The sequence below is a fragment of the Coregonus clupeaformis genome, chromosome 9 (genome assembly GCF_020615455.1).
Source record: "Coregonus clupeaformis isolate EN_2021a chromosome 9, ASM2061545v1, whole genome shotgun sequence".
NCBI classification, from domain to species: Eukaryota; Metazoa; Chordata; class Actinopteri; order Salmoniformes; family Salmonidae; genus Coregonus; species Coregonus clupeaformis.
This window is the reverse complement of record NC_059200.1, coordinates 14,755,031-14,775,922: the sequence shown is the minus strand read 5'-3', so window position 1 is coordinate 14,775,922 and position 20,892 is coordinate 14,755,031. Positions and strand designations below refer to the sequence as shown.

At 50.4% G+C, this 20,892-nt stretch overlaps 1 protein-coding gene across 3 annotated transcripts in view; it reads right to left on the bottom strand.

The window, feature by feature from the left end:
• The window catches only part of ift74 (intraflagellar transport 74), a 59,880-nt gene that overhangs the window by 4,886 nt on the left and 34,102 nt on the right, over positions 1-20,892 (bottom strand). For all 3 annotated transcript variants that reach the window (XM_045222494.1, XM_045222495.1, XM_041885273.2), the window contains 2 exons: positions 19,197-19,294; positions 16,167-16,293 (listed from right to left, as the gene is read on the bottom strand). In XM_045222494.1, coding sequence (XP_045078429.1) covers positions 16,167-16,293; positions 19,197-19,294 — 225 coding nt within the window. The remainder of the gene's footprint in view (positions 1-16,166; positions 16,294-19,196; positions 19,295-20,892) is intronic.

Sequence of the window (20,892 nt, the reverse complement as noted above, 5' to 3'; positions counted from 1 at the left end):
CCAGACCGAGCCTGGGGCCTGACCAGACCGAGCCTGGGGCCTGACCAGACCGAGCCTGGGGCCTGACCAGACCGAGCCTGGGGCCTGACCAGACCGAGCCTGGGGCCTGACCAGACCGAGCCTGGGGCCTGACCAGACCGTTGCACATAAACTCTGTCCCAAATGGCATCCTATTCTATTCCATACTCTGATTACTTAGTCAATCAACTCTCATCCATTTCCTTCATTCCATAGCTAGAGGACTCCTGATCTATCCAGGAGTGAGAAGAATAATCTTTGTCTTAATCTGTACTGTCTTTTTGCTAGCTAGGGCCATCTACTTTAAGTGCTGCCTGTATTCCCAGTAGTCTTGGCGTGTGAACTGCTGACTGCTATTAATTTGCCGATGATTGTTGACACATCAACCAGGATTAAGGTGCAATTTGTGACTCCTTGTTGTTTTGGTAATCAGTGACTGTATTAGCGGGGGAGGGGTTTCCCCTCTCCTAGGAAATCAGCAATTACTACCGGGAGGCGTGCTCTTCACCTTTCCAAGGCAATTAGCAATTACTACCGGGAGGTGTGCTCTTCACCTTTCCAAGGCAATTAGCAATTACTACCGGGAGGTGTGATCTTCACCTTTCCAAGGCAATTAGCAATTACTACCGGGAGGCGTGCTCTTCACCTTTCCAAGGCAATTAGAAATTAGTATTAGTCCTTCAGTCTCCCCTGGTTTCTCAGCAGGGAGAAAATAAAACGAAGACAGTTCTGCTGAGTTGTTCGAGGAACACTCCACACCACTCTCTCACTTTAGTATTTTACCTAGTTATTTACAGATTCTCATTTTCCTCTTTTGTAGCTTTGTCAACCGTGTGTTTTCTATACCTGTTGGCATCTCTCACTGTGGGCTTTACAGACGCTCCGCCCCATGTGGAATTCCTGGTCTCTAGCAGAGTTTGGAACTGCCGATCTGAGGTCAAGAACGCCGAGTTCATCTCAGACTATGGCTGCCCTTCAGGCCCTTGACGTTTTGGCCCTGACAGAGGCATGGATCACCCCAGAGAACACTGCTACTCCAGCTGCTCTCTCTTCATCTGACTATGTTTTCTCTCATAGTCCGAGAGCATCTGGTCGTCGCGGTGGGGGCACAGGGCTTCTCATTTCTCCTAAGTAGAGATGTTCTATTTTCTCCCTCTCTCACCTGTCCATCTCCTAACCTGAATTTCATTCTGTTACTGTCACTTGTCCACTCAAGCTTAGCATTGTTGTCATCGATCGCCCACCAGGTGCCCTTAGAGTTCCTCAATGAGATTGACACCTTGATAAACTAATTTCCTGACGATGGCTCACCGCTCTTCGTACTTGGTGACTTCAATCTCCCGACGTCTGCCTTCGATTCATTTCTTTCCAACTCTCTTTCCCCTCCTTTCCTCTTTTGACCTCACCCTTTCCCAGTCCCCTCCCACTCACATCTTTACTAGAGGCTGTTCACCTACTAATCTCACTGCAACCCCCCTCCAGGTCTCTGATCACTACTGTTGCCTTTTCTGTCTCCCTTTCCTCCAACCCTAACCACTCAGCCCCTACCCAGATGGTCATGCACCATCGCAATCTTCACTCTCTCTCTCCCACTACTCTCTCCTCTTCTGTCCAATGATCTCTCCCTTCTGCTAAATCCTTCTCCCTCCTGTCTCCTCATTCTGTCTCGTCAACCCTCCCTTTCTGTATCCCAAGACTCGCACTCTCCCCTTTCTTCCTGGCCGGCTCGGCCTTGGAAAGAAGGTTGATGACATCCGCTCCTCATTCTCTCAGCCTATTGAGTCCACTGATCCCACTCAGACAGAACTACTGTATGCATTGACCTCTTTCTCCCCTCTCTCCAGATGAAATCCTGCGACTAGTGAGGTCCGGCTGCCCGACAACTAGACGTGCTCTTAGATCCTTCTACAGTCTTAGAGCCTTCTGCTGCCTTAGAGCCTTCTGCTGGCTTAGAGCCTTCTGCTGCCTTAGAGCCTTCTGCTGCCTTAGAGCCTTCTGCTGCCTTAGAGTCTTCTGCTGCCTTAGAGCCTTCTGCTGCCTTAGAGCCTTCTGCTGCCTTAGAGCCTTCTACTGCCTTAGAACCTTCTACTGCCTTAGAGCCTTCTACTGCCTTAGAACCTTCTACTGCCTTAGAGCCTTCTCCTGCCTTAGAGCCTTCTGCTGCCTTAGAGCCTTCTGCTGCCTTAGAGCCTTCTACTGCCTTAGAGCCTTCTACTGCCTTCGAGCCTTCTACTGCCTTAGAGCCTTCTACTGCCTTAGAGCCTTCTGCTGCCTTAGAGCCTTCTGCTGCCTTAGAGCCTTCTACTGCCTTCGAGCCTTCTACTGCCTTAGAGCCTTCTACTGCCTTAGAGCCTTCTGCTGCCTTAGAGCCTTCTGCTGCCTTAGAGCCTTCTGCTGCCTTAGAGCCTTCTGCTGCCTTAGAGCCTTCTGCTGCCTTAGAGCCTTCTGCTGCCTTAGAGCCTTCTGCTGCCTTAGAGCCTTCTGCTGCCTTAGAGCCTTCTGCTGCCTTAGAGCCTTCTACTGCCTTAGAGCCTTCTACTGCCTTAGAGCCTTCTACAGTCTTAGATCTAGCCCATTATCATCCCACCTTGGATGAAACCAGAAAGATTTATGTTGATGACAGAGCTAGAGGTCCATATAGATTAAGGGCCCAGGCTCTGGGGTAGGCTGGGGAAGGCAGGGTCTGGGGGCAGGGGAAGACAATCAGGCTGGGACAGAGGAAGGATGGGGCAGGGGAAGGCAGTCGGGCTTGGGGCAGTGGCGGGCTGGGACCGAGGCAGGCTGGGACAAATGCAGGCTGGGACAAATGCAGGCTGGGGCTGGCTGGGACAGAGGCAGGCTGGGACAGATGCAGGCTGGGACAGGGGCTGGCTGGGACAGCCTGGGTCTGGGACAGGGAGCTGGGCTTGGGGGCTGGGACATGAGTCTGCAGGGTCTGGAGCAGAGGGCAGAGGCTGGGGGCAGGGGGCAGGGCCCAGAGACAGGGAGCTTCGCTGGGGCAGGCAGGGTCTGAGAGCAGGAAGAGGAAGCAGTCGGGTTCCTACTGATAGCGCTGCGCCCCAGACCCAGCCAGTGGAGGAGGAGCTGCTGCTGTGGACAGAGCAGTAAAATACCCCATCAGCACTTCTGTGCATTCTCTACAGCTTCCTCCTGGGGCTAGCCTTTCTCTTTCCCCGCAGGAATCCTGCCTCTCTCACACACACACACACACACACACACACATACTCTACAGCTTCCTCCTGGGGCAGCTCTCCCCAGGAACCCTGCCACCACAATCCAGAGGATTGTCATTAGCTGTCATTAGCAACAATATTTACACAGCATTGCTGCAGAGGGCCGCTGGTGTTGCACAGATAATAATCGGTTTAATAATTATGTAGCGAGTAGGATTATATTGTTATAAAGTTACATATTACAAAAACACCACCATGGGCTGATCATTTACCTCAAAGCCAGTGTCATTGTTTAATTTCTGTAAGATTGACTTGAGCAATTTTCACTGAGCTGGGAAGAAAGGAACAATGCTTCTCTGGCTCAGAATAGTAGGATCGAGGACATGTAGCAGCCTAGCGGGTGGCTTTGGCAGTGTGTGCATCCCAAATGGCACCCTAAACCCTACATACTGCATTACCTTTGACCAGAGCCCAAAAGTAGCACACTATTTGGGGAATAGGGTTCCATTTGGGACTTAGCCAGTGTCTGTGATAAGACATTATTTAGGGGGAACAGCGTTACGTTGATAAGACAATTATTTAGGGGGAACAGCGGTACGTTGATAAGACATTATTTAGGGGGAACAGCGGTACGTTGATAAGACATTATTTGGGGGGAACAGCGGTACGTTGATAAGACATTATTTGGGGGGAACAGCGGTACGTTGATAAGACATTATTTAGGGGGAACAGCGGTACGTTGATAAGACATTATTTAGGGGAACAGCGGTACGTTGATAAGACATTATCTAGGGGGGAACAGCGGTACGTTGATAAGACATTATTTAGGGGGAACAGCGGTACGTTGATAAGACATTATTTAGGGGGAACAGCGGTACGTTGATAAGACATTATCTAGGGGGAACAGCGGTACGTTGATAAGACATTATTTAGGGGGAACAGCGTTACGTTGATAAGACATTATTTAGGGGGAACAGCGGTACGTTGATAAGACATTATCTAGGGGGAACAGCGGTACGTTGATAAGACATTATTTAGGGGGAACAGCGGTACGTTGATAAGACATTATTTAGGTGGAACAGCGGTACGTTGATAAGACATTATTTAGGGGGAACAGCGGTACGTTGATAAGACATTATTTAGGGGGAACAGCGGTACGTTGATAAGACATTATTTAGGGGGAACAGCGGTACGTTGATAAGACATTATTTAGGGGGAACAGCGGTACGTTGATAAGACATTATTTAGGGGGAACAGCGGTACGTTGATAAGACATTATTTAGGGGGAACAGCGGTACGTTGATAAGACATTATTTAGGGGAACAGCGGTACGTTGATAAGACATTATTTAGGGGGAACAGCGGTACGTTGATAAGACATTATTTAGGGGGAACAGCGGTACGTTGATAAGACATTATTTAGGGGGAACAGCTGATGCGTTGATAAGACATTATTTAGGGGGAACAGCGATGCGTTGATAAGACATTATTTAGGGGGAACAGCGGTACGTTGATAAGACATTATTTAGGGGGAACAGCGGTACGTTGATAAGACATTATTTAGGGGGAACAGCGGTACGTTGATAAGACATTATTTAGGGGGAACAGCGGTACGTTGATAAGACATTATTTAGGGGGAACAGCGGTACGTTGATAAGACATTATTTAGGGGGAACAGCGGTACGTTGATAAGACATTATTTAGGGGGAACAGCGGTACGTTGTGAGGCTGAAGACAAAGGGAGGAAACCCCTGGCAGGAAGGAAACCCCTGGCTCTGAGACAACGGCTTATTTGATAAATACACCCATTTATGAGGAGGAAATGGAGGGAGCAGGGAGTCGATCTGATCAGTGTGGGCTGGAACTATATAGTCCAGTCTTAGCCTAACAATGTGTGTGTGTGGGCGGTGTGTGTGTGTGTGGGCGGTGTGTGTGTGTGGGCTGACAGTGCAGTGCAGAGCACCAGAGTCACTGTGCTACTGACAATAAAGCTGTCCTCATCCTCTGCTGCTGATTGCTTGTTGTGTAGTTAGGAAGATAAGGTAGAGGAGTATCTGATGCTTAATGTAACTCTAATCAGCAAGGAGGAGCCTGGGGGAAGTAAGGACGACAGTCCCAGTAATGCACACGTGCCACACATCGAGTTGAACACAGATTGCATAAAACACCTAGCCTAAGTTTTCAATGTAAAAACGTTACTGTAAAACGTTCTGTATCATGTCAATCAGCATTCTAGTCCATCAGTATTCAGAGAGATATCTCTCATTTCATAGACATTCATCATCATAGGTAGGGGCTGGGGTTCCTTACTGTTCTGTCAGCAGTTCTCAATAAGCCATGAAACGTTGCCTGTCATCACGGAGGTATATTGAAAATGCACATTTTACCCAGTTCGACAAATCCAGTCTTAGTTGGTTGTCAAAGAGTGAGGAGAGAACCAAGTAGACTTCAGAGAGAGAGTTTTACAGTAGGATGGACCCAGTTGACAGAGTTTTACAGTAGGATGGACCCAGTTGACAGAGTTTTACAGTAGGATGGACCCAGTTGACAGAGTTTTACAGTAGGATGGACCCAGTTGACAGAATTTTACAGTAGGATGGACCCAGTTGACAGAGTTTTACAGTAGGACGGACCCAGTTGACAGAGAGTTTTACAGAAGGATGGACCCAGTTGTGAGAGAGTTTTACAGTAGGATGGACCCAGTTGACAGAGAGTTTTACAGTAGGGTGGACCCAGTTGACAGAGAGTTTTACAGTAGGATGGACCCAGTTGACAGAGAGTTTTACAGTAGGATGGACCCAGTTGAGCGTTTTAAAGTAGGATGGACCCAGTTGACAGAGAGTTTTACAGTAGGGTGGACCGAGTTGACAGAGAGTTTTACAGTAGGATGGACCCAGTTGACAGAGAGTTTTACAGTAGGATGGACCCAGTTGAGCGTTTTACAGTAGGATGGACCCAGTTGACAGAGAGTTTTACAGTAGGATGGACCCAGTTGACAGAGAGTTTTACAGTAGGGTGGACCCAGTTGACAGAGAGTTTTACAGTAGGATGGACCCAGTTGAGCGTTTTACAGTAGGATGGACCCAGTTGACAGAGAGTTTTACAGTAGGATGGACCCAGTTGTGAGAGAGTTTTACAGTAGGATGGACCCAGTTGACAGAGAGTTTTACAGAAGGATGGACCCAGTTGTGAGAGAGTTTTACAGTAGGATGGACCCAGTTGTGAGAGAGTTTTACAGTAGGATGGACCCAGTTGACAGAGAGTTTTACAGAAGGATGGACCCAGTTGACAGAGAGTTTTACAGTAGGATGGACCCAGTTGAGCGTTTTACAGTAGGATGGCCCCCAGTTAAGAATAAAAACATTAGCTGCCTGATCACTGGAAAGCATTACAGAGTTGCTGACATTACTTTTTTCATATTATTTCTTTTTTTTGTCCAGCACCTGGCAATTGGATATGCATTTTTTTCTATTAACCTGAGGACAGGCCCTTGGCTGTAAACAAACTATCATCATTGAAGCACTAAGGCAAAACAAGGCAATGTTAAAGCTATGACCTGGAGGATAGTGGTGATGTGACTAACCTGAGGCCCTTGGCTATGTTGTGGTGCTGTGTGTGACTATCCTGAGGCCCTTGGCTATGTTGTGGTGCTGTGACTAACCTGAGGCCCTTGGCTATGTTGTGGTGATGTGACTATCCTGAGGCCCTTGGCTATGTTGTGGTGCTGTGACTAACCTGAGGCCCTTGGCTATGTTGTGGTGCTGTGTGTGACTAACCTGAGGCCCTTGGCTATGTTGTGGTGCTGTGTGTGACTAACCTGAGGCCCTTGGCTATGTTGTGGTGCTGTGACTAACCTGAGGCCCTTGGCTATGTTGTGGTGCTGTGTGTGACTAACCTGAGGCCCTTGGCTATGTTGTGGTGATGTGACTATCCTGAGGCCCTTGGCTATGTTGTGGTGCTGTGACTAACCTGAGGCCCTTGGCTATGTTGTGGTGCTGTGACTAACCTGAGGCCCTTGGCTATGTTGTGGTGCTGTGACTAACCTGAGGCCCTTGGCTATGTTGTGGTGCTGTGACTAACCTGAGGCCCTTGGCTATGTTGTGGTGCTGTGTGTGACTAACCTGAGGCCCTTGGCTATGTTGTGGTGCTGTGTGTGACTAACCTGAGGCCCTTGGCTATGTTGTGGTGCTGTGTGTGACTAACCTGAGGCCCTTGGCTATGTTGTGGTGCTGTGACTAACCTGAGGCCCTTGGCTATGTTGTGGTGCTGTGACTAACCTGAGGCCCTTGGCTATGTTGTGGTGCTGTGACTAACCTGAGGCCCTTGGCTATGTTGTGGTGCTGTGACTATCCTGAGGCCCTTGGCTATGTTGTGGTGCTGTGACTAACCTGAGGCCCTTGGCTATGTTGTGGTGCTGTGTGTGACTAACCTGAGGCCCTTGGCTATGTTGTGGTGCTGTGACTAACCTGAGGCCCTTGGCTATGTTGTGGTGCTGTGTGTGACTAACCTGAGGCCCTTGGCTATGTTGTGGTGCTGTGACTAACCTGAGGCCCTTGGCTATGTTGTGGTGCTGTGTGTGACTAACCTGAGGCCCTTGGCTATGTTGTGGTGCTGTGTGTGACTAACCTGAGGCCCTTGGCTATGTTGTGGTGCTGTGTGTGACTATCCTGAGGCCCTTGGCTAAGTTGTGGTGCTGTGTGTGACTAACCTGAGGCCCTTGGCTATGTTGTGGTGCTGTGACTAACCTGAGGCCCTTGGCTATGTTGTGGTGCTGTGTGTGACTAACCTGAGGCCCTTGGCTATGTTGTGGTGCTGTGACTAACCTGAGGCCCTTGGCTATGTTGTGGTGCTGTGACTAACCTGAGGCCCTTGGCTATGTTGTGGTGCTGTGACTATCCTGAGGCCCTTGGCTATGTTGTGGTGCTGTGACTATCCTGAGGCCCTTGGCTATGTTGTGGTATTGTGACTAACCTGAGGCCCTTGGCTATGTTGTGGTGCTGTGACTAACCTGAGGCCCTTGGCTATGTTGTGGTGCTGTGACTAACCTGAGGCCCTTGGCTATGTTGTGGTGCTGTGACTAACCTGAGGCCCTTGGCTATGTTGTGGTGCTGTGTGTGACTAACCTGAGGCCCTTGGCTATGTTGTGGTGCTGTGACTAACCTGAGGCCCTTGGCTATGTTGTGGTGCTGTGACTAACCTGAGGCCCTTGGCTATGTTGTGGTGCTGTGTGTGACTAACCTGAGGCCCTTGGCTATGTTGTGGTGCTGTGTGTGACTAACCTGAGGCCCTTGGCTATGTTGTGGTGCTGTGTGTGACTAACCTGAGGCCCTTGGCTATGTTGTGGTGCTGTGACTAACCTGAGGCCCTTGGCTATGTTGTGGTGCTGTGACTAACCTGAGGCCCTTGGCTATGTTGTGGTGCTGTGTGTGACTAACCTGAGGCCCTTGGCTATGTTGTGGTGCTGTGTGTGACTAACCTGAGGCCCTTGGCTATGTTGTGGTGCTGTGGTACTAACCTGAGGCCCTTGGCTATGTTGTGGTGCTGTGGACTAACCTGAGGCCCTTGGCTATGTTGTGGTGCTGTGTGTGACTAACCTGAGGCCCTTGGCTATGTTGTGGTGCTGTGTGTGACTAACCTGAGGCCCTTGGCTATGTTGTGGTGCTGTGACTAACCTGAGGCCCTTGGCTATGTTGTGGTGCTGTGTGTGACTAACCTGAGGCCCTTGGCTATGTTGTGGTGCTGTGTGACTATCCTGAGGCCCTTGGCTATGTTGTGGTGCTGTGTGTGACTAACCTGAGGCCCTTGGCTATGTTGTGGTGCTGTGTGTGACTATCCTGAGGCCCTTGGCTATGTTGTGGTGCTGTGACTAACCTGAGGCCCTTGGCTATGTTGTGGTGCTGTGTGTGACTAACCTGAGGCCCTTGGCTATGTTGTGGTGCTGTGACTAACCTGAGGCCCTTGGCTATGTTGTGGTGCTGTGTGTGACTAACCTGAGGCCCTTGGCTATGTTGTGGTGCTGTGTGTGACTAACCTGAGGCCCTTGGCTATGTTGTGGTGCTGTGTGTGACTAACCTGAGGCCCTTGGCTATGTTGTGGTGCTGTGTGTGACTAACCTGAGGCCCTTGGCTATGTTGTGGTGCTGTGTGTGACTAACCTGAGGCCCTTGGCTATGTTGTGGTGCTGTGTGTACTAACCTGAGGCCCTTGGCTATGTTGTGGTGCTGTGTGTGACTAACCTGAGGCCCTTGGCTATGTTGTGGTGCTGTGACTAACCTGAGGCCCTTGGCTATGTTGTGGTGCTGTGTGTGACTAACCTGAGGCCCTTGGCTATGTTGTGGTGGTGTGACTAACCTGAGGCCCTTGGCTATGTTGTGGTGCTGTGACTAACCTGAGGCCCTTGGCTATGTTGTGGTGCTGTGTGTGACTAACCTGAGGCCCTTGGCTATGTTGTGGTGCTGTGTGTGACTAACCTGAGGCCCTTGGCTATGTTGTGGTGCTGTGTGTACTAACCTGAGGCCCTTGGCTATGTTGTGGTGCTGTGTGTGACTAACCTGAGGCCCTTGGCTATGTTGTGGTGCTGTGTGTGACTAACCTGAGGCCCTTGGCTATGTTGTGGTGCTGTGTGGACTAACCTGAGGCCCTTGGCTATGTTGTGGTGCTGTGTGTGACTAACCTGAGGCCCTTGGCTATGTTGTGGTGCTGTGTGTGACTAACCTGAGGCCCTTGGCTATGTTGTGGTGCTGTGACTAACCTGAGGCCCTTGGCTATGTTGTGGTGCTGTGTGTGACTAACCTGAGGCCCTTGGCTATGTTGTGGTGCTGTGTGACTAACCTGAGGCCCTTGGCTATGTTGTGGTGCTGTGTGTGACTAACCTGAGGCCCTTGGCTATGTTGTGGTGCTGTGTTGACTAACCTGAGGCCCTTGGCTATGTTGTGGTGCTGTGACTAACCTGAGGCCCTTGGCTATGTTGTGGTGCTGTGACTAACCTGAGGCCCTTGGCTATGTTGTGGTGCTGTGTGTACTAACCTGAGGCCCTTGGCTATGTTGTGGTGCTGTGTGTGACTAACCTGAGGCCCTTGGCTATGTTGTGGTGCTGTGACTAACCTGAGGCCCTTGGCTATGTTGTGGTGCTGTGTGACTAACCTGAGGCCCTTGGCTATGTTGTGGTGCTGTGTGACTAACCTGAGGCCCTTGGCTATGTTGTGGTGCTGTGTGACTAACCTGAGGCCCTTGGCTATGTTGTGGTGCTGTGTGTGACTATCCTGAGGCCCTTGGCTATGTTGTGGTGCTGTGTACTAACCTGAGGCCCTTGGCTATGTTGTGGTGCTGTGACTAACCTGAGGCCCTTGGCTATGTTGTGGTGCTGTGACTAACCTGAGGCCCTTGGCTATGTTGTGGTGCTGTGTGTGACTAACCTGAGGCCCTTGGCTATGTTGTGGTGCTGTGTGTACTAACCTGAGGCCCTTGGCTATGTTGTGGTGCTGTGACTAACCTGAGGCCCTTGGCTATGTTGTGGTGCTGTGACTAACCTGAGGCCCTTGGCTATGTTGTGGTGCTGTGTGTGACTAACCTGAGGCCCTTGGCTATGTTGTGGTGCTGTGTGTGACTAACCTGAGGCCCTTGGCTATGTTGTGGTGCTGTGTGTGACTAACCTGAGGCCCTTGGCTATGTTGTGGTGCTGTGTGTGACTAACCTGAGGCCCTTGGCTATGTTGTGGTGCTGTGACTAACCTGAGGCCCTTGGCTATGTTGTGGTGCTGTGTGTGACTAACCTGAGGCCCTTGGCTATGTTGTGGTGCTGTGTACTAACCTGAGGCCCTTGGCTATGTTGTGGTGCTGTGTGTTGACTAACCTGAGGCCCTTGGCTATGTTGTGGTGCTGTGTGTACTAACCTGAGGCCCTTGGCTATGTTGTGGTGCTGTGACTAACCTGAGGCCCTTGGCTATGTTGTGGTGCTGTGTGTGACTAACCTGAGGCCCTTGGCTATGTTGTGGTGCTGTGTGCGACTATCCTGAGGCCCTTGGCTATGTTGTGGTGCTGTGTGTGACTAACCTGAGGCCCTTGGCTATGTTGTGGTGCTGTGTTGACTAACCTGAGGCCCTTGGCTATGTTGTGGTGCTGTGACTAACCTGAGGCCCTTGGCTATGTTGTGGTGCTGTGTGTGACTAACCTGAGGCCCTTGGCTATGTTGTGGTGCTGTGTACTAACCTGAGGCCCTTGGCTATGTTGTGGTGCTGTGTGTGACTAACCTGAGGCCCTTGGCTATGTTGTGGTGCTGTGTGTGACTAACCTGAGGCCCTTGGCTATGTTGTGGTGCTGTGACTAACCTGAGGCCCTTGGCTATGTTGTGGTGCTGTGTACTAACCTGAGGCCCTTGGCTATGTTGTGGTGCTGTGTGTGACTAACCTGAGGCCCTTGGCTATGTTGTGGTGCTGTGTGTGACTAACCTGAGGCCCTTGGCTATGTTGTGGTGCTGTGTACTAACCTGAGGCCCTTGGCTATGTTGTGGTGCTGTGACTAACCTGAGGCCCTTGGCTATGTTGTGGTGCTGTGTGTGACTAACCTGAGGCCCTTGGCTATGTTGTGGTGCTGTGTACTAACCTGAGGCCCTTGGCTATGTTGTGGTGCTGTGTGTGACTAACCTGAGGCCCTTGGCTATGTTGTGGTGCTGTGACTAACCTGAGGCCCTTGGCTATGTTGTGGTGCTGTGACTATCCTGAGGCCCTTGGCTATGTTGTGGTGCTGTGTGTGACTAACCTGAGGCCCTTGGCTATGTTGTGGTGCTGTGACTAACCTGAGGCCCTTGGCTATGTTGTGGTGCTGTGACTAACCTGAGGCCCTTGGCTATGTTGTGGTGCTGTGTGTGACTATCCTGAGGCCCTTGGCTATGTTGTGGTGCTGTGACTAACCTGAGGCCCTTGGCTATGTTGTGGTGCTGTGTGTACTAACCTGAGGCCCTTGGCTATGTTGTGGTGCTGTGACTAACCTGAGGCCCTTGGCTATGTTGTGGTGCTGTGTGTGACTAACCTGAGGCCCTTGGCTATGTTGTGGTGCTGTGTGTGACTAACCTGAGGCCCTTGGCTATGTTGTGGTGCTGTGACTAACCTGAGGCCCTTGGCTATGTTGTGGTGCTGTGACTAACCTGAGGCCCTTGGCTATGTTGTGGTGCTGTGTGTGACTAACCTGAGGCCCTTGGCTATGTTGTGGTGCTGTGTGTGACTAACCTGAGGCCCTTGGCTATGTTGTGGTGCTGTGTGTGACTATCCTGAGGCCCTTGGCTATGTTGTGGTGCTGTGACTAACCTGAGGCCCTTGGCTATGTTGTGGTGCTGTGTGTGACTAACCTGAGGCCCTTGGCTATGTTGTGGTGCTGTGTGTGACTAACCTGAGGCCCTTGGCTATGTTGTGGTGCTGTGACTAACCTGAGGCCCTTGGCTATGTTGTGGTGCTGTGTACTAACCTGAGGCCCTTGGCTATGTTGTGGTGCTGTGTGTGACTATCCTGAGGCCCTTGGCTATGTTGTGGTGCTGTGTGTGACTAACCTGAGGCCCTTGGCTATGTTGTGGTGCTGTGACTAACCTGAGGCCCTTGGCTATGTTGTGGTGCTGTGACTAACCTGAGGCCCTTGGCTATGTTGTGGTGCTGTGTGTGACTAACCTGAGGCCCTTGGCTATGTTGTGGTGCTGTGACTAACCTGAGGCCCTTGGCTATGTTGTGGTGCTGTGTGACTAACCTGAGGCCCTTGGCTATGTTGTGGTGCTGTGTGTACTAACCTGAGGCCCTTGGCTATGTTGTGGTGCTGTGTGTACTAACCTGAGGCCCTTGGCTATGTTGTGGTGCTGTGTGTGACTAACCTGAGGCCCTTGGCTATGTTGTGGTGCTGTGACTATCCTGAGGCCCTTGGCTATGTTGTGGTGCTGTGTGTGACTAACCTGAGGCCCTTGGCTATGTTGTGGTGCTGTGTGTGACTAACCTGAGGCCCTTGGCTATGTTGTGGTGCTGTGACTAACCTGAGGCCCTTGGCTATGTTGTGGTGCTGTGTGTGACTAACCTGAGGCCCTTGGCTATGTTGTGGTGCTGTGACTAACCTGAGGCCCTTGGCTATGTTGTGGTGCTGTGTGTGACTAACCTGAGGCCCTTGGCTATGTTGTGGTGCTGTGTGTGACTAACCTGAGGCCCTTGGCTATGTTGTGGTGCTGTGACTATCCTGAGGCCCTTGGCTATGTTGTGGTGCTGTGTGTGACTAACCTGAGGCCCTTGGCTATGTTGTGGTGCTGTGTGTGACTAACCTGAGGCCCTTGGCTATGTTGTGGTGCTGTGTGTGACTAACCTGAGGCCCTTGGCTATGTTGTGGTGCTGTGTGTGACTAACCTGAGGCCCTTGGCTATGTTGTGGTGCTGTGACTAACCTGAGGCCCTTGGCTATGTTGTGGTGCTGTGTGTGACTAACCTGAGGCCCTTGGCTATGTTGTGGTGCTGTGTGGACTAACCTGAGGCCCTTGGCTATGTTGTGGTGCTGTGTGTGACTAACCTGAGGCCCTTGGCTATGTTGTGGTGCTGTGACTAACCTGAGGCCCTTGGCTATGTTGTGGTGCTGTGTGTGACTAACCTGAGGCCCTTGGCTATGTTGTGGTGCTGTGTGTACTAACCTGAGGCCCTTGGCTATGTTGTGGTGCTGTGACTAACCTGAGGCCCTTGGCTATGTTGTGGTGCTGTGTGTGACTAACCTGAGGCCCTTGGCTATGTTGTGGTGCTGTGACTAACCTGAGGCCCTTGGCTATGTTGTGGTGCTGTGTTGACTAACCTGAGGCCCTTGGCTATGTTGTGGTGCTGTGTGACTAACCTGAGGCCCTTGGCTATGTTGTGGTGCTGTGTGTGACTAACCTGAGGCCCTTGGCTATGTTGTGGTGCTGTGTGTGACTAACCTGAGGCCCTTGGCTATGTTGTGGTGCTGTGACTAACCTGAGGCCCTTGGCTATGTTGTGGTGCTGTGTGTGACTAACCTGAGGCCCTTGGCTATGTTGTGGTGCTGTGTGTGACTAACCTGAGGCCCTTGGCTATGTTGTGGTGCTGTGTGACTAACCTGAGGCCCTTGGCTATGTTGTGGTGCTGTGTGTGACTAACCTGAGGCCCTTGGCTATGTTGTGGTGCTGTGACTAACCTGAGGCCCTTGGCTATGTTGTGGTGCTGTGTGACTAACCTGAGGCCCTTGGCTATGTTGTGGTGCTGTGGACTAACCTGAGGCCCTTGGCTATGTTGTGGTGCTGTGTGTGACTAACCTGAGGCCCTTGGCTATGTTGTGGTGCTGTGTGTGACTAACCTGAGGCCCTTGGCTATGTTGTGGTGCTGTGTGTGACTAACCTGAGGCCCTTGGCTATGTTGTGGTGCTGTGTGTGACTAACCTGAGGCCCTTGGCTATGTTGTGGTGCTGTGACTAACCTGAGGCCCTTGGCTATGTTGTGGTGCTGTGTGTGACTAACCTGAGGCCCTTGGCTATGTTGTGGTGCTGTGTGTGACTAACCTGAGGCCCTTGGCTATGTTGTGGTGCTGTGTGTACTAACCTGAGGCCCTTGGCTATGTTGTGGTGCTGTGTGTGACTAACCTGAGGCCCTTGGCTATGTTGTGGTGCTGTGACTAACCTGAGGCCCTTGGCTATGTTGTGGTGCTGTGACTAACCTGAGGCCCTTGGCTATGTTGTGATGCTGTGTGTGACTAACCTGAGGCCCTTGGCTATGTTGTGGTGCTGTGTGACTAACCTGAGGCCCTTGGCTATGTTGTGGTGCTGTGACTATCCTGAGGCCCTTGGCTATGTTGTGGTGCTGTGTGACTAACCTGAGGCCCTTGGCTATGTTGTGGTGCTGTGACTAACCTGAGGCCCTTGGCTATGTTGTGGTGCTGTGTGTGACTAACCTGAGGCCCTTGGCTATGTTGTGGTGCTGTGTGTGACTATCCTGAGGCCCTTGGCTATGTTGTGGTGCTGTGGACTAACCTGAGGCCCTTGGCTATGTTGTGGTGCTGTGACTAACCTGAGGCCCTTGGCTATGTTGTGGTGCTGTGTGTGACTAACCTGAGGCCCTTGGCTATGTTGTGGTGCTGTGTACTAACCTGAGGCCCTTGGCTATGTTGTGGTGCTGTGACTAACCTGAGGCCCTTGGCTATGTTGTGGTGCTGTGTGTGACTAACCTGAGGCCCTTGGCTATGTTGTGGTGCTGTGTGTGACTAACCTGAGGCCCTTGGCTATGTTGTGGTGCTGTGTGACTAACCTGAGGCCCTTGGCTATGTTGTGGTGCTGTGTGTGACTAACCTGAGGCCCTTGGCTATGTTGTGGTGCTGTGACTAACCTGAGGCCCTTGGCTATGTTGTGGTGCTGTGTGACTAACCTGAGGCCCTTGGCTATGTTGTGGTGCTGTGTGTGACTAACCTGAGGCCCTTGGCTATGTTGTGGTGCTGTGTGTGACTAACCTGAGGCCCTTGGCTATGTTGTGGTGCTGTGACTAACCTGAGGCCCTTGGCTATGTTGTGGTGCTGTGTGTGACTAACCTGAGGCCCTTGGCTATGTTGTGGTGCTGTGTGTGACTAACCTGAGGCCCTTGGCTATGTTGTGGTGCTGTGACTATCCTGAGGCCCTTGGCTATGTTGTGGTGCTGTGTGTGACTAACCTGAGGCCCTTGGCTATGTTGTGGTGCTGTGTGTGACTAACCTGAGGCCCTTGGCTATGTTGTGGTGCTGTGACTAACCTGAGGCCCTTGGCTATGTTGTGGTGCTGTGACTAACTTGAGGCCCTTGGCTATGTTGTGGTGCTGTGACTAACCTGAGGCCCTTGGCTATGTTGTGGTGCTGTGTGTGACTAACCTGAGGCCCTTGGCTATGTTGTGGTGCTGTGTGTGACTAACCTGAGGCCCTTGGCTATGTTGTGGTGCTGTGACTAACCTGAGGCCCTTGGCTATGTTGTGATGTAATGTAATGTGTTGTGTACTAACCTGAAGACAAGCCCTTAGCTGTGTTCTGGGACTTGTGCATCTCAGTCTCCTTGAAGCTCAGGTCTTCCTGCATGGACTTGAGCTCATTGGCCGTCACCGACGAGATCTGTCGCATACGGTTCATGTTCTGTATCAACACACAAGACATCTCCTCTAACCTCGCTTCTTCACTTCAACATCAACAACATGCAGTGTAGACCCTAGTATCTGATAGGAGTTAGGAGTTTTGCTTTATAAACTTTAGTTTCATGACTTGTGTGAATGACATGACAGAGAACAGCTAGGACATAGAAATATTTTTTATTTATTTTATTTATTTCACCTTTATTTAACCATGTAAGCCAGTTGAGAACAAGTTCTCATTTACAACTGCGACCTGGCCAAGATAAAGCAAAGCAGTGCGATAAAACAACAACACAGAGTTACATATGGGGTAAACAAAACATACAGTCAATAACACAATAGAAAATATATATACAGTGTGTGCAAATGTAGTAAGTTATGGAGGTAAGGCAATAAATAGGCGATAGTGCAAAATAATTACAATAGTATTAACACTGGAATGCTAGATGTGCAAGAGATTATGTGCAAATAGAGATACTGGGGTGAAAAAGAGCAAAATAAATAACAATATGGGGATGAGGTAGTTGGGCGGGCTAATTTCAGATGGGCTGTGTTCAGGTGCAGTGATCGGTAAGGTGCTCTGACAACTGATGCTTAAAGTTAGTAAGGGAGATAAGAGTCTCCAGCTTCAGAGATTTTTGCAATTTGTTCCAGTCATTGGCAGCAGAGAACTGGAAGGAATGGCGGCCAAAGGAGGTGTTGGCTTTGGGAATGACCAGTGAGATATACCTGCTGGAGCGCAGACTACGGGTGGGTGCTGCTATGGTGACCAATGAGCTAAGATAAGGCGGGGATTTGCCTAGCAGTGATTTATAGATGGCCTGGAGCCAGTGGGTTTGACGACGAACATGTAGTGAGGACCAGCCAACAAGAGCGTACAGGTCACAGTGGTGGGTAGTGTATGGGGCTTTGGAGACAAAACGGATGGCACTGTGATAGACTACATCCAGTTTGCTGAGTAGAGTGTTGGAGGCTATTTTGTAAATGACATCGCCGAAGTCAAGGATCGGTAGGATAGTCAGTTTTACGAGGGCATGTTTGGCAGCATGAGTGAAGGAGGCTTTGTTGCGAAATAGGAAGCCGATTCTAGATTTAACTTTGGATTGGAGATTCTTTATGTGAGTCTGGAAGGAGAGTTTACAGTCTAACCAGACACCTAGGTATTTGTAGTTGTCCACATACTCTAGGTCAGACCCGTCGAGAGTGGTGATTCTAGTCGGGTGGGCGGGTGCCAGCAGCGTTCGATTGAAAAGCATACATTTAGTTTTACTAGTGTTTAAGAGCAGTTGGAGGCTACTGAAGGAGTGTTGTATGGCATTGAAGCTCGTTTGGAGGTTTGTTAACACAGTGTCCAATGAAGGGCCAGATGTACACAAAATGGTGTCGTCTGCGTAGAGGTGGATCTGAGAGTCACCAGCAGCAAGAGCGACATCATTGATATACACGGAGAAAAGTGTCGGCCCAAGAATTGAACCCTGTGGCACACCCCATAGAGACTGCCATAGGTCCAGACAACAGGCCCTCCGATTTGACACACTGAACTCTATCTGAGAAGTAGTTGGTGAACCAGGCGAGGCAGTCATTTGAGAAACCAAGGCTATTTAGTCTGCCAATAAGAATGCGGTGGTTGACAGAGTCGAAAGCCTTGGCCAGGTCGATGAAGACGGCTGCACAGTACTGTCTATTATCAATCGCGGTTATAATATCGTTTTAGGACCTTGAGCGTGGCTGAAGTGCACCCGTGACCAGCTCGGAAACCGGATTGCATAGCGGAGAAGGTACGGTGGTATTCGAAATGGTCGGTGATCTGTTTGTTAACTTGGCTTTCAAATACTTTCGAAAGGCAGGGCAGGATGGATATAGGTCTGTAGCAGTTTGGATCTAGAGTGTCACCCCCTTTGAAGAGGGGGATGACCGCGGCAGCTTTCCAATCTCTGGGGATCTCAGACGTTACGAAAGAGAGGTTGAACAGGCTAGTAATAGGGGTAAACGGTTCATTCAGCTAACTCATAGATTCTGTTTACAGTGATAATAAACAAACTATCATCATAGAACCACTAAGGCAAAACAAGGCAAAGTTCAAGCTATGACCTGGAGAACTTCCAATGTGAGTATTTAACAAAACAATGTGTTGAACTTAGTGGCTGAACTGTTTCATTGAGTACAGTAGACAAGCACATGGCAGATGGGAAACATCAGTTGAACCTCTCTCTCTCTCTCTCTCTCTCTCTCTCTCTCTCTCTCTCTCTCTCTCTCTCTCTCTCTCTCTCTCTCTCTCTCTCTCTCCCTCCCTCTCTCTCTCGCTCTCTCGACCTCCCTCTCTCTCGACCTCCCTCTCTCTCTCGAACTCTTGACCTCCCTCTCTCCCTCCCTCTCTCTCTCCCTCTCGACCTCCTTCTCTCCTCCCTCCTCTCTCTCTCCTCCCTCCCTCCCCTCTCCTCTCTCGCCTCCCTCCCTCCCTCTCTCGCCTCCTCCCCTCCCTCTCTCGCCTCCTCCCTCCCTCCCTCCTCGGCCTCCCTCTCTCGCTCTCTCGACCTCCCTCCCTCCCTCTCTCTCGCTCCCTCCCTCCCTCTCGCTCTCCCTCTCTCTCTCCCTCTCTCCCTCCCTCCCTCCCGCTCGCTCTCTCGCACTGCCAACCCACAGCTCTCTGCGTCCTCCCCCAACAGGACGGGTAGCCTATCCTCATCAGAGAGGTCTTTGAAACCTTGAATAAGAGTTTCAAATTTGTGGAAATGACACTCTCTAATTGTTTTATATTTTTTTACATTTTGTCAGGAATTGCAGCTCTGTCTCAGGTTCTGCTGTCTCAGGTTCTGCTCTCTCTCTCTCTCTCTCTCACACACACACTCACTCACTCACTCACTCACTCACTCACTCACTCACTCAGTCACTCACTCAGTCACTCACCCTGCTGGAGTGTTCCAGTAGAGCTATGATGGTGGTCTGTGTCTGACGGTTCTTCTCCACCTCTGTAGCTTTCGTCTCATCAAATGTATCCAGAAAACCTGTGGAAATATCAATCAATATCAGATCACGATCAGTGTAGACTACAACACTGCTTTCACATAGGATTTACACTATTTTGACTGTAAAAATAAATAAACGGGCAATGTTTTATATGACCCCTTTATAAACAGGCCCATTTTTTACCACATTCTTGCCTGCATACACCTTTTGTACCCCCCGTGTGCACGCAGGCACGCCGGGGACGACTGGTAGTAGCGGTGTGCAGATGTGGCTGGGCGTCTTTTTTAATAAATCCATTGAATATACACCATCAAAAATAAATCAATTATTAATTATTTTCAAAATGGCATATTTTGAGTTGAATTAGGCATGTTACAGGTCATCCAAATGAAATCAATAGTTTGTTATTTTGTTAATTAAACAGACAAGACACATATATTTTCTAATAATAATATGCCATTTAGCAGACGCTTTTATCTAAAGCGACTTACAGTCATGCGTGCATACATTTTTGTGTATGGGTGGTCCCAGGAATCGAACCCACTACCTTGGCGTTACAAGCGCCGTGCTCTACCAGCTGAGCTACAGAGGACCATGAAATATACAAATACACTGCTCAAAAAAATTAAGGGAACACTTAAACAACACAATGTAACTCCAAGTCAATCACACTTCTGTGAAATCAAACTGTCCACTTAGGAAGCAACACTGATTGACAATAAATGTCACATGCTGTTGTGCAAATGGAATAGACAACAGGTGGAAATTATAGGCAATTAGCAAGACACCCCCAATAAAGAAGTGGTTATGCAGGTGGTGACCACAGACCACTTATCAGTTCCTATGCTTCCTGGCTGATGTTTTGGTCACTTTTGAATGCTGGCGGTGCTTTCACTCTAGTGGTAGCATGAGACGGAGTCTACAACGCACACAAGTGGCTCAGGTAGTGCAGCTCATCCAGGATGGCACATCAATGCGAGCTGTGGCAAGAAGGTTTGCTGTGTCTGTCAGCGTAGTGTCCAGAGCATGGAGGCGCTACCAGGAGACAGGCCAGTACATCATGAGACGTGGAGGAGGCCGTAGGAGGGCAACAACCCAGCAGCAGGACTGCTACCTCCGCCTTTGTGCAAGGAGGAGCACTGCCAGAGCCCTGCAAAATGACCTCCAGCAGGCCACAAATGTGCATGTGTCTGCTCAAACGGTCAGAAACAGACACCATGTGGGTGGTATGAGGGCCCGACGTCCACAGGTGGGGGTTGTGCCACAGCCCAACACCGTGCAGGACGTTTGGCATTTGCCAGAGAACACCAAGATTGGCAAATCCCGCCACTGGCGCCCTGTGCTCTTCACAGATGAAAGCAGGTTCACACTGAGCACATGTGACAGACGTGACAGAGTCTGGAGACGCCGTGGAGAACGTTCTGCTGACTGCAACATCCTCCAGCATGACCGGTTTGGCGGTGGGTCAGTCATGGTGTGGGGTGGCATTTCTTTGGGGGGGGCCGCACAGCCCTCCATGTGCTCGCCAGAGGTAGCCTGACTGCCATTAGGTACCGAGATGAGATCCTCAGACCCCCTTGTGAGACCATATGCTGGTGCGGTTGGCCCCTGGGTTCCTCCTAATGCAAGACAATGC